Raw genomic sequence first — 15,993 nt, forward strand, 5'->3', positions numbered from 1 at the left:
GTGGGTCGATGTCGTCCGTTGTTCGTGGTTGGTCGTACGTTTGTTTGTCCTCGATGAGTCCGTCTGGGGCGGATATCCATTGTTCTTACAGATTGGGTCTTTCGCTGGGATTAATGAGACTGGTTCTTGGTCTCCAAAATGGTCGATTGGAAATTTGCTGTATTTTCTGTGTGATAACATTTCACTTCGAACAATTGTTCACGAATTAATTTAAGGAGTTGGGGCTGTGAGATTCGGAAATTTGAGAATTGGGGGTTTGAGATTCGGGGATGTGGAGATTTGGGGTTTGAGAGTTGGGGTTTTGAGATTCGGGGATGTGAAGGTTTGGGGTTTGAGATTTGGAAATTTGAGAATTTGGGATTTGAGGTTTGGGGGTTTGGGATTTGGGGTTTTGAGATTTAAAGATTTGAGAGTCGGAAATTTGGGAATTGGGGGTTTGAGATTCGGGGATGTGGAGATTTGGGGTTTGAGAGTTGGGGTTTGAGATTCGTAAATTTGAGAATTTGGGATTTGGGGTTTTGAGATTTGGGGATTTGGGATTTAAAGATTTGAGAGTCGGAAATTTGGGAATTGGGGATTTGAGATTCGGGGATGTGGAGATTTGGGATTTGAGATTCGTAAATTTGAGAATTTGGGATTTGGGGTTTTGAAATTTGGGGATTTGGGATTTAAAGATTTGAGAGTCGGAAATTTGGGAATTGGGGATTTGAGATTCGGGGATGTGGAGATTTGGGATTTGAGATTCGTAAATTTGAGAATTTGGGATTTGGGGTTTTGAAATTTGGGGATTTGGGATTTAAAGATTTGAGAGTCGGAAATTTGGGAATTGGGGATTTGAGATTCGGGGATGTGGAGATTTGGGGTTTGAGATTCGTAAATTTGAGAATTTGGGATTTGGGGTTTTGAGATTTGGGGATTTGGGATTTAAAGATTTGAGAGTTGGAAATTTGAGAGTTTGGGATTTGAGATTTAGGGCTTTGAGGTTTCGAGATTTGGGATATGGGGATTTAAGATTTGGCAATCTGAGAATTTGGTGATTGAAAATTTAGTAACTAGGAATTTAAAAATTTAGAGATATGGAAAGTCTAGAAATTAAAAAACTTGTACGTTCAATACTCTAAAAATTTGGGACTTTAAAATTTAGATATCTAAAACGTTCAAAGTTTCCAACAGCCCCCAAGTGCACTCATATCGCAATTTTTCGTAAATCTACCGTTTTCCCAGAATCTACTACAGTCGGTATTTTCTCTGAGCAAATGTAACGTTCAAATAAAAATGCTTATTACGCGGAAGGCAAACTGCAAACGTCAGTAAGAAAAGATAAACTACAGTAGAATAGAATTATTTTAGTGTATAAGAGTAAACCGCAAAACACGATGTTAGAGCAGCGCAAGCAAGTAAACCAGCCAGTATACATTGCGGACTGTGTGAGTTTCTCTGCACGTTTATTCGTACACAACAAACTTGTATGAACACCTGATCTCGAAGGTCGGAGTGTCTGCGGTTCAGCCGAAACCGAAATTACGGGGTTAATGGAAGTCTGGACGTAGCTGGTCTCCTTGCAAGGAAACGGGAAACGGAGCTGGAAAGGTATTTCGGCTTGCTCGTTATTGTCGAAAAAGAGCAGGTTGCCCTTTGCTAGCGAAATAACCGGCCCCTTCCTATCTTTCACTCCCCTCCAACGTTGCCTTCATTTTCGGAACAAACGGCCACGATTATTTGTTACTTTACCCTACGCCTTCGCCATTAGAGATAAATAAGAAATCGGGCATCGTTAACGGCCAGACCGAAAGATTGTGGCCGAAAAAAAGTTTCTCCGATTCTTTCATCTTTCGTGAAAGAAAAATTACCCATTTGCTCGACGCACGGCGATACTTTAATGTCAGAAAATTGCGAAGGTCGATCTTTTTGCAGATTTCAAGATTTTTATGGCGTTCTTACTTTCATTTTGTTCTTGGCTCACTTTAGCACTTTTTTTCATGCTGGTAGTTTATCATTTTTATTATTTTACTGTTTTATTATTTAGTTATTTATTTAAATTGATATTTTGATATTTTGATATTTTGATATTTTGATATTTTGATATTTTACTATTTTACTATTTATCTCATTCACTGCTACATTCAGATATCTTATTTTTCCTATACTATTTACATATTTATTACAAATACCCACAATTTATTCATTACAAGCGTGCAGTATTAGGTCAAAATGATATTCCTCAAGGAATATTCGGGTTTGATGACGAAGGAGGCACTCGAGCCATCATTGAACGGCAAGGAGAGACTTCCATCAATTACGAGACAAGCATCGAATCCACGCGACTTTATGGTTACTTTATTACACATTTCTCTGTCTGGCAACCTTATGTTCGAACAACGTATTGTACGGTACATCTCGCGAATCATGTACGTCATTCGTAGATCTTCTGCAAAACATTCGTGAACATCGAAAATTATTCTAAATAACTTTCGAGATTTAAAAGCAATATTTCATGCACTTGAAGTGGCAAAAATTGTAAATCTCACTGCAGTTAGAAAATAAAAATACCTGCAGGATACAGTAAATTTTCATGATACTTGAACACCAAATTGTTGACTTCTTCGTTAGTCAATTTTTTACAAGTGCCTATCTCAGCGATGCTTCGAATTGTATCGACTGGTTTGATGTTCATGGATTTGAACCAGGAACGTGAACCAGTGCCTGTGCAAATGCAGATACCAGACGATCGGAACATGAATTCCTTGCGGTCTTCCACTTGCATGTACAGTGTTATCGGTCTAACTGCCATGAACTCTCCGATGAATACCTATAAACAAAAAATGTTACAAGTTATTAGACATTCTTTATTTCTGTACAGTTGAAGAAACTTAACTTCGTTCAGGGCTAACCAGGGTAGGATTCTGTGGCGGGGTTGAAGAGCGTCGACTATTTTCTTCCGTGTTGATCGGATGAGAGTTCTGGAAATTTGGTCACATTGATCACTAAAATTATTTATAACAGTTATAACAAATAGGTCAGTAAATTTGCATATAATTAAATTGAAAAAAGTAGTAAAATAACATGTGATTAACTGGTGTAATGTCTGAATAATTGTAAAATAATCATTTGTCTGAATAAAAAAAATTAATATACATTTCAAGAAAAATTGAACCTGTTGTAATATAAAGTAATAGTGTAAATTAATTAACAGATTTGCTCATTTCAGTATTAATATGATAACTAAAGAATTAAGTGGTTGATAAGTGGGAGGTATTCGAATATCAAATTTTTCGTAAAATTTCCGGTTCATATAATTAAGAAGTTTCGATTCCTTTGCACAAGTCATAACTACGTGGATATTGTAATTTGCAAGTTATAACTGCCAAAGTTACAGCGTACAGAAGCTATAACTTGAAACTACTTGGGGGAGCCTACTTGGCCAGCCACGAAATGAAGATGTATTATGGCTTTTATGAAAACATAGAATCAGCGATACGGCTCGCTTAAAACTTAAGAAACATTGCTATGAGAACTCTGCCTAACGTTTGTTTCGATCAATATTTTCCTTTATCGATGATCATACGAAAATGTAAAATTTTACCTAATTTTCTAACTGGGTTCTATATTGACCATAATTATATATTTATTAATAAAATAAATAATACCAAATATTTTAGAAATGTTATAAAAATAATATATCTACTGGGTTCTTCTTTCTCCATGTATACGGCTTTTCTCGTGTATGTAAAAAGGTCGCCTATAAAGTCCTTCTCCTCTCATTTCTGTTCGCACACGACTTCGCATCAATATTTGATATTCTCCCGAATGAAGTTTTTCAAATATACTTTCTATATTAGTAGTGTACTTATAAGGCAGCGGTAAAGTATCAGTCTTCGTCGATGCGACAGGATTGATGCCGAAGACTGGTTTCTGGTTGTCTTGAATCATGTTGGAAGCCAGGAGGAATGTGCCATCTCCACCAATTGGAATCACCAGATCTGCCCATTTTACGCATTTTGTTGCATCCTTTATTCTAAATGATCAGATAAGAAGATAAAGATAAAAGAACGAAGTCTTTAAATCTCCAAATAACCAAATTCTCAAATGTTTAAAAATTCAAATCTTCAAATTTCCTGATTATCCAATTTCAAAATTTCCAAATTTCCACATCCCCAAATTTCTACGCACCCAAATTCCAAAATTTCCAAATTTCCACATCTCCAAATTCCTGCGCCCCCATATTCCAAAATTTCCAAATTTCCACACCCCCAAATTTCCACATCCCCAAATTTCTACGCTTCCAAATTCCAAAATTTCCACACCCCCAAATTTCCATATCCCCAAATTCCTACGCACCCAAATTCCAAAATTTCCAAATTTCCACATCTCCAAATTCCTGCGCCCCCATATTCCAAAATTTCCAAATTTTCACACCCCCAAATTCCTACGCACCCAAATTCCAAAATTTCCAAATTTCCACACCCCCAAATTCAAAAATTTCCAAATTTCTACATCCCCAAATTCCTGCGCCCCCATATTCCAAAATTTCCAAATTTCCACACCCCCAAATTTTTACATCCCCAAATTCCTACGCACCCAAATTTCGATATCCCCCAATTCCTAAATCACCAAATCTTCAAATTCCCAACTTTTACTCCCCCAAATTCCTACGTCCCCAAATCCCTAAATTTCCAAATTTCCACCCTTTCCAATTACTGCACCCCCAAATCCCTAAATCCTCAAATCCCTAAATCCCCAAATCCCCAAATCTCCAAATCCTCAAATCCCCAAATCCCCAAATCCCCAAATGCCCAAATCCCCAAATCCCCAAATCCCCAAATCCCCAAATCTCCAAAACCCTCAATTCCCAACTCCCCAAATTCCCAAATATAAAAATAGTCCAAATGCCAAAATTCCTCAACAACCATCTACAATCTTTACTCTACCTTTTCGTTATACGAAATCTGATATCAAGTTTCTTAAGCACAGCCGCCAGATTTTGTTCGCAAAGAATCTGTTGTTGATGTTCATCAAGAATTTTTTGCGCGTCCGTCCCTTTCTCTTTTATCATACTCAATATTTGTTGTTCATTCAAATCAGGATTTTTCAATTTGAGAAACTCTAACGAGGATAATTTGGAGAGAGCCAGAACCCTCTGTGGTCGATAAGATTTGTTCAAATAAGTTGACAGTTTCATGATCGAAAGTTACAACGCAGATTTAGGTTAGTTCGTTACCGAAGTTGATAAAATATTGATACATTTTCGTACAATATGCAACGTCACCTCTGATCAATACCAATTAAACGAGCGAGTTAGTTTGATCTCATTATGATATTAAATATTGAATCACGGGATTGTTCGCTCTCTGCCGCTTTCAAACTAAATATTCGATATATTACCTGACATTTAAACGCCAACGGTGTATAACTTCACTATACCGATTAACTTATCGTTAATAAGTTTACTCTACCGTGGCGCAAAATTCGATGGGCCAATATGAGTGCTTTTATAATGGTTTTGTTCGTTAATGAATTGTGATATAATTGAATACTGCTGGAAACGTAATTAATATAGCCTCGCTGAAATTGGATAAATAGTTCCTGAATCAGGTGTCTGCATTCAATTACGATACTCGACTGATACAAATAACACAACAGACACAGTGTTTCCTCGAAGTTGGAAAATTTCAAGATTTACTTTTGTTTCTCCCGAATTTTGTCAAACCCCATGATCCGATCCCTAAAATCACACACCTCAAGATACCGTGCTTCGAGCTTCGAGTTTCGGAATCGTGTTCCTGTGGCTGTCTGACATCGAACGTTGTTTCAACTTCTGTTTCAACTTCATGTTGTTTCGAGTTGGCAGAGTATCGAGCAGTGACGAGGACGCCGTGCAAGGAAGCATGTTCTTCAGGATTACTCACGTGTCCTAAGTGATACTTGGCACTCAGGACGTAGCGGGGTTGCGTATCTTGTACGTCCGCTTCTGGCGAACTTCGCCGCAAACTTCCTCGAAATTTTCGTCTCAATGGACACTGACCATTAAAGCCACTTAAGGTACTAGGATCACTCCTTCAGTACGCTCGCCCGAGGATGTCCTGTCGCCCACCAAATATTCTTGAACGGTATAGCGTCGAGATTTTAGCTGGGGACCCTGAAGAGTTACCGAGTTTCCACGAGAGCCGTTTCGCGAGTTTCGAGATCTTCGTGTCCCTTTGGAATACAAACCGAACATGTCGATGCTATCGTATATGATTGGACAAACTTTCTTAAATAAATTTCAAATTTCATCCATTTCATTTCGTTGTATCGGTTTATTTAGAGGTTTAGAGCAAAATGGAACAAGTACTGATCTTTCAAAATTAGTTTTCTCAAAATTTCATATCTACTCAAATTTTTAAGAAACATCTACTGATTGTTGCATATCCTTCAAAAAGACTAAATATCATTAAATCGTAGGTGTTTATACATTTGTGATATATATGTGTGAATATTTATATATGTATTAACAAATATGTAAAATAAAGTCCAATAAGATTTTTGTCACAAAGAAGATCATGACTCGAAAATATTGTGCATAAAAATTTATTTGAACAAGTACGGTTAATTTGTCATTACGATAATGTGCATTTCGAGATAATAGAAGGGTTGTAATTTAAAAGATGTCATGCATATGCAGACGGCACGGTAAAGTGGCTCGTTAAGTTTGGTAATGTAGCACGATAATTGTATTTCCCTAGAATTTTTATTACACCAGGAGACATGACAACGAGCCAACCCCGACAGTAATTACACGTCCTACGCAGGTTTTAGCTTGAAGCGGATGCTTGAACCGAGTTTCCGCTACGTTGGTCGTCGGCGAACTTCCCAACAAACTTCCATGTTCTTTTCCTTCTTCCCATAGTTACTGACCACCAAAGCCACTTATGACGCCGTGACATCCCCTACAGGAAGAAATTTGTTTAGTCAAACTTTTAAGCCCGCGGGAAGAACGGTTAAAGTTTGTTTTCCCAGTCACGGTTTCGAAAATTATATCCCGCCGCGAATAGAATGCTAAATGTAACTCTGACACTACATTAGCCTCCCTCTTCTACAACTTCCTGGTTAATTTATTCGCTAATTTATTCTTTGCGCTCTTAATCGTGTTTCAACTTCAGCTGATTTAAATTCGAGTTAGATTGTTGATCTAAGTTTGTTTTTTCGGCTATTTTACTACTTTGGTTTTTCGGCTATTTTACTACTTTACTATTTAATTACTCCAAAATTGCTAAGTCAAAAAGGACCAATATTTCGAAGTCTGAAAATCAAAATACTAAGATTTCAAGACTAAAATGTCAAAATTAGATATTAATGTATAAACAAAACGGTATCATACACTGCAAAATTGTATTTAAAACAGTCATACAAATGGTAGAAAATGAATATGTAGTACAAAGTCAAGTATAATTTCAGAGTTCGATCGTCGAGTAATTAAAATGCATCACAATTTTCGCAGAGTTAACTCGCTTCAGTACCACGTATTGAGACAGTGATAATAATTGGCCGGTGTGTTATAAACCATTTGATTTCTGGGTGTGCAATAAAACGTGTTCGCGTGTCGAGTGTTGTATACATTGTTGCAGAAGCAATATCCACGGACCGAGTTGTAGTATCCTTTGTTCAAGTTTACATAATTCTGATAGGCATTGTTCCGATTCGACCGATTCTGTGCACAATTCTCGAACGGTTCTCGAGTGATCGTGAACCTCTGACTATTTGTCGCGCAGTGCGGACGCGCGATAGTCTCTTGAAACGAACCGTAGTTTGGGTCGTTTTTAGCCCAATAGTCTATCGAGCAAATTTCGTTCGATTGACTCCAGCTGGGTTTGGGCTCCGAACGAGTGTTATCGAAATGGCGGGCGCAGGGAGCGCGACGTTCCAAATAATCGCAAGGTTGATCCATCGTTATGCAGCTCGGTGTCGCGTTGCCTCTAATTATATTGCATTGCACCATGCTATGCTGCGTCGTCGGATGAACGAACCTCGTGCAACAAACGATACTATCGCTCATTCTTGTGCTGTGACAGAAGCTCTCCCTCGAAAACCGTCTGCAATCGAGTTGTCTTTTAGGTTTTTCTAACAACAAGGTTTGGTTCGTGATTATCGTCCCTGTATCGTATTTGGCCGCGGACGGTTTTCCAGGTTTTTTGTCCACTTTCAAAGGGGTTATGATGATTCCATCTTCCAAAAGTTCAGCTTCTACCTCTTCGGTTTGCTGAATACCTGTGGTTGCCGATTCTTTCACCGATTCAGGTTCCATTCTTTCTGTTTCTTCTCGTTTGTCCTCCTCTTGAAGACCACCTGCTTCTTTTTGTATACCTTTGGCATCATCGCTTGGATCTTCAGGGCCATCCCCCACTTTTTGTTCCACTTCCTCGTCGGACTTCGTTTCTTCTTCAAGTTCCTGTATCGTCACCAAGTTCATCGGTGTTCCCAGTTTCCCTTTCCCTGGACTTACCATTATAACCCCAGAAGATGCTTTCAAATCGATCGTGTCTTCCTCTGTCTGCGAGATTTGGTTCGCAATCAGATTTGGACAACTTGGGTTACACATCGACCAGTTGATTCTGACGCAACCATCGCTCGTAGGTTGGCAGTATCTTACTTCGTTTTTCGTGAGGCAAGCTAACTTCTCCGCGAAGTCGTCTGGAGGGAAAATACACTTCAGAGACAGACATGGCTCTGAAAAATCAAAAAACTCGTCCGTGTTTATGGTTTTATCTCTGTACGCTCGTAGAACTAGACATTTCTCGTCGCAGTATTCTGGAACTATCGCTCCAGGTTTTGGTGGTGCGTTTTTATTTTTTTTCAACGACGCAGGGATGTCAGTTAGCGAATATATCTCTGCGGTTATGTAGACTTCGTCGGTCTCTACGTATGCCTCCGTTGCAGTGTCTTTCGTTTTAGGATCGAGACTTGTTCCTTGACTGTACTCTATTTCCGATGTTATCGTGGCTGCCAAGGTCTTTTTCTTATTAACGGGAATTTTGTTCGACTTGGCAACGTAGTCGGTCATTTTGATTTTCTATGCGTGGCCCTTTTTATTTGAAGTATTTTGGTGCCGAACAAGTTAATTATAAATCGTGAACATTATTATTCGTTTGGTATCCACTTCTCGAGGACTACATATTAAGTAACCATCTTTTCTTGATATCAAAATTTTAATAAATATATTTTGTGGATAAATTTCAATTCTTGACACCTTCGGAAGCGTTGATTATGAATATCGATAATTACACTTTTGATTTAAGACGCATATTGTGTAAATTCAAGGTGCAAGGTTATGAGAAATTACGACGTGTATACGTAATGAACTTGGGCAGATTTACAGCATTGCTTCGTTTGTATAATGAACATAGGAACTAGCTGTACTCATGCAATATGAACGTAAGAATATATGGATGCAGCTTAAAGCAGCTGGGTTTGCGCTCATAGAAGTAAGGAAGAAACCCCGGGAGGCAGCTATATTACTGTGTAAAATTTCAGCTGTGAGATTGGTTAAGTCGCTTATTGGTTTAGCGAACACGAAGTCAAGAAAATTATGTACAACTTTAAACGAACTTTTTCCTAATCGACGATTTGCAAGCTTATTAAAGTCCAGACACTTTTTCATTAACGTGTATCAAACTGAGTATGTAAAAATAGAAAATAATTCAGAAGACCGATCTCAAATTATTTAAATTCGAATAAATCTATAACTATGATTAAAATCTTTTACCATGAACCGCACTATGGATACTTCTTCCTTCCACAAGGTCCGCTACACAGATTGGCGTTCGATCCTAAAAAAATCAAAGAACGTTATTCCAATCATAAACCTTCCTACTTTACCATCAGCAGATACACAATTTCTAGATACAACACCATTAGTATCAGTACATTCCATTCCAATCAGATAACTGTCACCGACCATACCATCGTTACCTTCTAGTCCGTTCAGCGGACCTGTAAGATTCCTTGGCCCCAGCTGCATGGCTTTATCAACGTGCACCGGTTTATGTTCGCGATAATAATGCAGCATATCGTCATTCGTCGAAGACTGGTCCTTCGAGTCAGCAATCTGAACAGAATATTCAATTTCACCGTCCCGTTCTGTCTGACCATTAATTTCCATCGGTGCCTCCGGCGTAACCATGTCTGATGAATATTCAGCGGAATTCATCAGTTGATTGGTTACGGCAGAAGCAAGACGTAAGGCTGTAGAATTGTACCGATGTATCGGTCGTTTCCAGCTGCTGATGCTGCTCCTGCTCCTCCTCGGTACTTCCGTTCAGAGACGTTTGCAATTTGATGTTCATCAGTATCTGCCTCTTTTTGTTGCCGACTTGAAACTCCGACAGGATCTTCGTCAGAATCGTGCTCGACGTTTGCATTTCAACGCTCACGTAGTTCCGTCGTGTTCGGAATTCCCGGTAGAATTCCATCGTTTTCTCGCCCGGTTGCATTGCTCTTGGTACCACTGCACCGCCCGCCATTGGAGTTACCGAAGTCTCCGCTGCCGATTCTTCCGCGGAAGTGCGATCGACTTCAACAGCTTGTTTTTCAGTTTCTTCAACTTGAGTACTCTTCGCTGTTTCTTCTTGATCCCCGGTCTCTTCTTCTTCTTCCTCTTTTAGGGATGTAGTTTCTTCTTCTTCCTCTTCTATGGGTGTAATTTCCTCCTCGTCTATGGGTGTAACTTCCTCCTCGTCTATAGGTGTAACTTCCTCCTCGTCTATGGGTGTAACTTCCTCCTCGAGTGTTTCTTCTTCTATTACGGGTGTAGCTTCTTTGTCCTCGGTCACTTCTGTTTCCTCCAGAGATATAGTTTCTACTTCTTCAGGTGTGTCTTCTTCCGTCTCCGCAAACTCTTCCGTTTCTTCATGAATGCTTTCCGTTTGCACGGATGCAGTTTCGTCCATGACTGTAGTCACTGTTTCCACGGACGCAATCTCTTGTTTCACATCTGCAATTTCTACTTCCTGTACAGTTTCTTCTACCGCGTCCTCCGCGACGTCAGCTGCGTCTTCTTCAGCAACTTCTGGAGAAAGTGGAGCAGCTGCTGTCTGCGGACTGCAGAAACACAACTGTTGAACTTGACTGGCCATTTCTCTGTCGCCACATATCATTGCGTGTGCCTGAATAATTTCACACTGAATCTCTTTGCTAAACCTTGGCGATTTCGCCGCTCCTTTAACAGGTGCTTTCGCCACTGATTTGTACGCGTCTCTTTTAGGCGGTGGAGCCTTTTTGTTGTTAATTTCCGATTTCGTGACTCTGCCGGTTCCTGTCGTTTTTGTGGGAATTCTCCCTGCAGGACTCTTCACGTCAGACTTTCTAGTGGCGGACAAACTGGTTTTCTTTGGTTTTTTCATTTCTTCCTTAAAGGATCGAACTGGTGGCGCGACGTAAGGTGTTTCCTCGATCATTGGTGCTTCTTTTTTTATTGGCTGTAAGTATCTCTCTCTAGGCGGCTCCGAGTCGGGATACCTGTCCATACGTCTCACGGCTCTTACTCTCTTCTGATACGACATACTTTCCATGACGTAAGGACATTCAACGGGTTCGATCACGGCTCGAATGGTGCTCGAGTCAAGGTTCATATCGATGCATATGGTGGCGTGATCCGATTGGTAATCGTAGTCTTGCGATTCATCTGGGTTTCCGGGTCTCCTTCGATTCGCCTGATTTCTAGGATTGGTATTTCTACGATTGTTGGATGTACCTGGCTGTTCTCTTTCAGTTTGAACGGGGTATCTGTTTGGGTTCATAATTCTCTTTTTTTGATTAGTGATACGACGGCCATCACTGCCGCCTCTTTCGCGAACTGTATCGCAGGTGGGTAGCAGCTGGTCCTGGAGAGGTCCTTCGTTAAAAGGATACGAATTTCCTTGAATATCGTCAGAACTGAAGCAAGAACTACGGTCTGATGAAGTCGCTTCTTGCTCATTGTGACAGAGTCCGCAGGCTGCAAACGTAAACCTTCGGATTTATGTGGAACACAAACTTAAGTGTAACGTGTTATTACTTGCAAATGAAATGGACAGACTCTATTTTATAATTTATCTGGTTAAACTATGAATTAATTCGATCGATTAATTATGAGTTGGTAATTAAATATTCATTGTCTACAAACATTTCTGTTGTAACAAAGAGAATTTACATAGCCGACTTTATCAAGTTAATTTATTTATTATTTACCCTCATACTGCATCTCTGATCATTTGTGTCCTTGCGATTTGTCTCTCTCCTTGACTGCCCACAGTGGCATTCCCATTTTACTTTTATCCTAAACAATAAAAAAAGATAAGTAGAAAAGACTCGATACGGAAGATCCAAGTATGCAGTATGAGGGCTAAAAAAATTTGCAATGATCCTTGCAGAGACGACTGAAACGAAGATCAAGGGTCATGTTGACCAGCTAAATTATCTTTCATTATACAATCGTTAGATCTAATCCTTGATATCTAATAGTATATATTTTAATTTATACATTTATACTGCATGTATTACGGTTTACACATACAGCATCTGGATCTTTTTTATAATTTAACAGAAGTGAATCAAAACTGCAATTAAAATGAAACTTACTTTGACACATCGGTATCTGACATTCCTGCAATCCAGCGATTTCCGAAATTTGGTTCAACGAACAACACATATTCCCACAATAACTGGCATCGCAAGTTTTTGATTCGATCATTGTTTCGTCGCAACATTCGTTAACTGACTGATCACATTGATTCGCGTATGGACATTTTTCCTTGCTACGACCTTTTGCGTATTTCTTCTTTAATTTGGCGGATTGTTTCATCACCTGACTGATACTCGCTGTAGCCAGTTTTACTAGGCTTTTACACGTGTCTTGCATTTGCGACCAAATCTTTGCTTTTCGAATATCTTCCCATAGCGAACGGTTGATTGCTTGACATTGCTGATTACAGCTCGCTGTTTTTTTATTGATATACATGTTACTTTCCGTTTGCGCTCTACGAAATATTTTTATGAGTTTGTTAAAGAAATGTGATTTTACGATGGACCTACAATGCTTCACATGGGCCTTACTAAACATTAGAATTTTTAAAGCATAAGGTTTGCAAAATTTTATTAAAATTCTTATAGGTCACATCTGAAGCATCCTTGCAATGATGTAGAAAACCGTGAAGTTCATTTTAAATCCAAAATAATTCACAACCTAATTTTCTGACAAGAACAACCACATTCTTCGATATTATCAATAGCAACAAAATTATGTTGTACAACTCTGAACATATGACTAACAATGAACCATTAAAATTACGACTCTTCCCTCAACCCAAACAAGTTCTTTCATTAACTCCACAATTCTACAATTATTTAACAAAAAAAAATATATTAGAACTATTTACCTGCAATCACGAGATTCCTGAAAGCTCACGCTAGATTTCGCGTTTCTCGTTTTCCCATAAATGCATCCCTTCTCATCCTCTCTCTCGCAGTCGTCATACTTTTCCATGCACGCAACTCGGTCCGAATAACTGCGTGTCACCGCAGCAGGCAGACCTTTGCAGTTCAAATTGCATTTCGCATCCACGTGTTTCTTCGGCTTAAAACGTCCTCTCAGCAAGTCCGACTTTTTTCTTTTGACAAGATGTTCCTTTTGTTCATGATCGCTCTTGAGCGACTCCTTCGAGTCGTGGCATATTTGGAACACCTGAGCAGACCTCAGATTGCAAATATCCGCAATGCTCTCGCTGATTTCGACGAACAAACTCGCCTTGGATGGCGTGCATTTTCTGGAGCAGAACGAGCACGAGGAATGATTCGGTCTGGTGCAATTTTCGGCTTTGGCGAAGTGCACCCGTTGCAGGCAGTGCTTGCTGCTCTCCTTGCGATCGTTGGGCAAGAACGTGCACTTGGTCTCGATCGGATGCGAGCAACACTTCTCGTTTTCCGTGTACGTAACGCAACACTGTTCGTGTCGAGGGGTTGCGAGGCTGAGGTTCGAGGAGTACATCTTCATCTCCCGCGGGCAACAGCACTCGTCGAAACACGTGTTCCCGGCTTCGAACTCCATATTCTGCCAATTTTGATACGTGCTCATGTCGTTCTGTGGGATCTCCATGATGTAAGACTCACAGTTGCCGCAGCAATTTTCGAAAGTGCAGCGGAAATTCGAGCCATTTTCATCGCATCCCTCTGCCTTTTGTTGAACGAGCGACAGCGCTCCGCTTCTGGTTTCGACAGAAATGATATGATATTTTACGTTGCAACGAAGAGATGAAAGTAAATTGCTACCTGTTCGTTTCTGGCTTTTTATGTTTCTTCGTTTTACTCAGGTTGAAGAAGGAACCGGTTAACGTGATGGGGTTCGAACGTTTTCTTCGTTTCTCGCACTTTGGATTATTTCTAAAACAAGGTAAGGTTAGTACTAAAATATTTTTTAAATTGTTGCAAAAATATGGAACGAAGTATAGGTTTGAAAAGTTTGAAAACATCCACAGTTCTTGCAATGTAAAGGAGTACATGTACAGATTAATAAGGGTAGTTTGATAATGTATCAGAACTTGAGGATGTGGGACAAAAGAACAACTAATTTATGAAATATCCGATTCGTTCCATCTTTATAAACTCTCTAAATTATTTACTCGTCGCAACAGTGTTTGAAAGACACATTGTATTTGGGCTCCGGAGTACAGTTGGTCGGTGTATCTTGATGTAAAACAACGTTAACGTTGATTCCGCTCTTGCATCGCTCGCAGGGTTCATTAGAGCCATTTACATCGAATGCCACGTCGTTCTCGTTCCCACAGTTGTCATATCGTGAATCGCAGTCTTTGTTCCCGACTTTTTCATGTTCGCACATTGCGTAATTTGCACCTTGTCGGCACGATTTTTGGAACTCGTTACAATCCTTCGATTTTCTCGATCGATTTTTTCGATTTGCTTCTTCGTGACAGGTATTATGAGTGAAATCCATGATATAGGACTAAAAAATGACTTCGAGCGATTAAGATTATATAATAAATTAATTAGGAAACTTCCAGGACGGAGCAATGAAAGGAATGCTTTTACAATGAAGTTTTTATACTTTCATTGCATCATTGTTAAACGTAGATTAAACTGCATTGTTCCTTATGGCCTCGTGTACTGCGGGACGTGTAACATGCTCTGAAAATTATGACGATGTACATATAATTGTAGTGGAATAAGATTAGAAAGTAGTCTTCAATTTATTTATTTAAAGTTAAAAAACATGCAACGTCGTTCAACCTCGTTCAAAAACTGATCTTTTCAATCTGTACTTTAAACGACCCCTGCTCAAAGCTCTGCACGCATTCTCAGCAGCCACGCACCCTTTCGAAACCGATATCCCCGTCTAACCGTTCACCCAATCTCTTCCGCTCTTTACCGAACACCCATTGTTCACACCTAACGCGTCCAAAGTTCGTTCACCCGTGCGACAATGAAACGTAGTGTGGATCGTGGCAAGATACATCGATAATAAAAAATTCACGGCGAGAAGGGTATAAATAAACGAATTCGCAACACGAAAGCCCAGGAACGCGTCGAACAATGGCTACCGGTGTTCTCGTTACGGTATCGAGCTTACGATGATGGCCGTTGTCACATTTTCCAAACGGTGGCAGCGCAAATGGTGAAAGGTGTTCGGTTTATTTCGGAGCTTGTCAAACTTGAAATTTGTCGGGGTTAGTTGTCATTGCCGGACGGTGGGTGGCCGAAAGATTGGTTATGAGAGGTTGGGAAACATTCGCCACTGTTATCAGGAGGCGCAGTTATCGCCGGTGTATTTTTACGGTCGCACGCGCGGAATATTCAGGGAACATGGAAAACAAACGCGGCGCACGAGAAAGAATATCCCATATTTTCGTAGCACGTTCAGTAAATATTTTCAATTTCTATCCCCCCGCGAATTAAAACAAGAATTCTATGAATATTTGACAAATATACCGAACATCCATTAGATTCGACGGTATATCGGCCGAATCGTTC

At 39.7% G+C, this 15,993-nt stretch overlaps 3 protein-coding genes across 12 annotated transcripts; all 3 read right to left on the reverse strand.

The window, feature by feature from the left end:
- Nucleotides 1-2,011: 2,011 nt before the first annotated feature.
- Nucleotides 2,012-5,827, reverse strand: LOC100877520 (NAD kinase 2, mitochondrial). Of its 4 annotated transcripts, XM_076531705.1 has the most exons (6): nucleotides 5,219-5,369; nucleotides 4,929-5,137; nucleotides 3,686-4,015; nucleotides 2,876-2,960; nucleotides 2,551-2,809; nucleotides 2,012-2,428 (listed from the first exon to the last, which is right to left on the reverse strand). In XM_076531705.1, exons 2-6 carry the CDS (start codon nucleotides 5,051-5,053, stop codon nucleotides 2,202-2,204), a joined length of 1,026 nt encoding a protein of 341 aa, XP_076387820.1. In that variant the 5' UTR covers nucleotides 5,054-5,137; nucleotides 5,219-5,369; the 3' UTR covers nucleotides 2,012-2,201. The 4 variants fall into 4 exon arrangements, with proteins under 4 accessions (XP_076387820.1, XP_076387821.1, XP_076387819.1 ...); XM_076531706.1 differs by lacking the exons at nucleotides 4,929-5,137; nucleotides 5,219-5,369 and adding an exon at nucleotides 5,681-5,827; XM_076531704.1 differs by having other exon boundaries at nucleotides 2,013-2,428; nucleotides 4,929-5,369.
- Nucleotides 5,828-6,549: 722 nt separating this feature from the next.
- Nucleotides 6,550-15,780, reverse strand: LOC105663317 (uncharacterized). Of its 7 annotated transcripts, none has more exons than XM_012291365.2 (9): nucleotides 15,593-15,780; nucleotides 14,628-15,150; nucleotides 14,278-14,388; nucleotides 13,389-14,213; nucleotides 12,592-12,989; nucleotides 10,233-11,968; nucleotides 9,946-10,081; nucleotides 9,740-9,803; nucleotides 6,550-6,926 (listed from the first exon to the last, which is right to left on the reverse strand). In XM_012291365.2, the coding sequence occupies exons 2-8, from the start codon at nucleotides 14,957-14,959 to the stop codon at nucleotides 9,751-9,753; spliced, it is 3,591 nt and encodes a 1,196-aa protein (XP_012146755.2). In that variant the 5' UTR covers nucleotides 14,960-15,150; nucleotides 15,593-15,780; the 3' UTR covers nucleotides 6,550-6,926; nucleotides 9,740-9,750. The 7 variants fall into 7 exon arrangements, with proteins under 7 accessions (XP_012146755.2, XP_076387796.1, XP_076387793.1 ...); XM_076531681.1 differs by having other exon boundaries at nucleotides 9,937-10,081; XM_076531678.1 differs by having other exon boundaries at nucleotides 9,886-10,081.
- Nucleotides 7,355-9,624, reverse strand: LOC143264444 (uncharacterized). The gene is made up of 2 exons (XM_076531697.1): nucleotides 8,480-9,624; nucleotides 7,355-8,425 (listed from the first exon to the last, which is right to left on the reverse strand). The coding sequence occupies exons 1-2, from the start codon at nucleotides 9,035-9,037 to the stop codon at nucleotides 7,490-7,492; spliced, it is 1,494 nt and encodes a 497-aa protein (XP_076387812.1). The 5' UTR covers nucleotides 9,038-9,624; the 3' UTR covers nucleotides 7,355-7,489.
- Nucleotides 15,781-15,993: the final 213 nt, after the last annotated feature.

Source organism: Megachile rotundata, chromosome 5 (genome assembly GCF_050947335.1).
Source record: "Megachile rotundata isolate GNS110a chromosome 5, iyMegRotu1, whole genome shotgun sequence".
Taxonomy (NCBI): domain Eukaryota; kingdom Metazoa; phylum Arthropoda; class Insecta; order Hymenoptera; family Megachilidae; genus Megachile; species Megachile rotundata.

Excerpts from the sequence above, each read along its gene's own strand:
- LOC100877520 (XM_076531704.1), bottom strand. The coding sequence starts at position 5,179 with ATGAAACTGTCAACTTATTTGAACAAATCTTATCGACCACAGAGGGTT. Across the intron at positions 4,016-4,928 it reads AGATTTCGTATAACGAAAAG|AATAAAGGATGCAACAAAAT; the intron begins GTAGAGTAAAGA and ends CTGATCATTTAG. Across the intron at positions 2,961-3,685 it reads CATGGAGAAAGAAGAACCCA|AACTCTCATCCGATCAACAC; the intron begins GTAGATATATTA and ends CCAAATTTCCAG.
- LOC143264444 (XM_076531697.1), bottom strand. The coding sequence starts at position 9,037 with ATGACCGACTACGTTGCCAAGTCGAACAAAATTCCCGTTAATAAGAAA. Across the intron at positions 8,426-8,479 it reads CATCTTCTGGGGTTATAATG|GAACTTGAAGAAGAAACGAA; the intron begins GTAAGTCCAGGG and ends GTGACGATACAG.
- LOC105663317 (XM_076531678.1), bottom strand. The coding sequence starts at position 14,959 with ATGGATTTCACTCATAATACCTGTCACGAAGAAGCAAATCGAAAAAAT. Across the intron at positions 10,082-10,232 it reads TGGAAACGACCGATACATCG|ATTGCTGACTCGAAGGACCA; the intron begins GTACAATTCTAC and ends TATTCTGTTCAG. Across the intron at positions 9,804-9,885 it reads GGAATGTACTGATACTAATG|GATCGAACGCCAATCTGTGT; the intron begins GTGTTGTATCTA and ends TGATTTTTTTAG.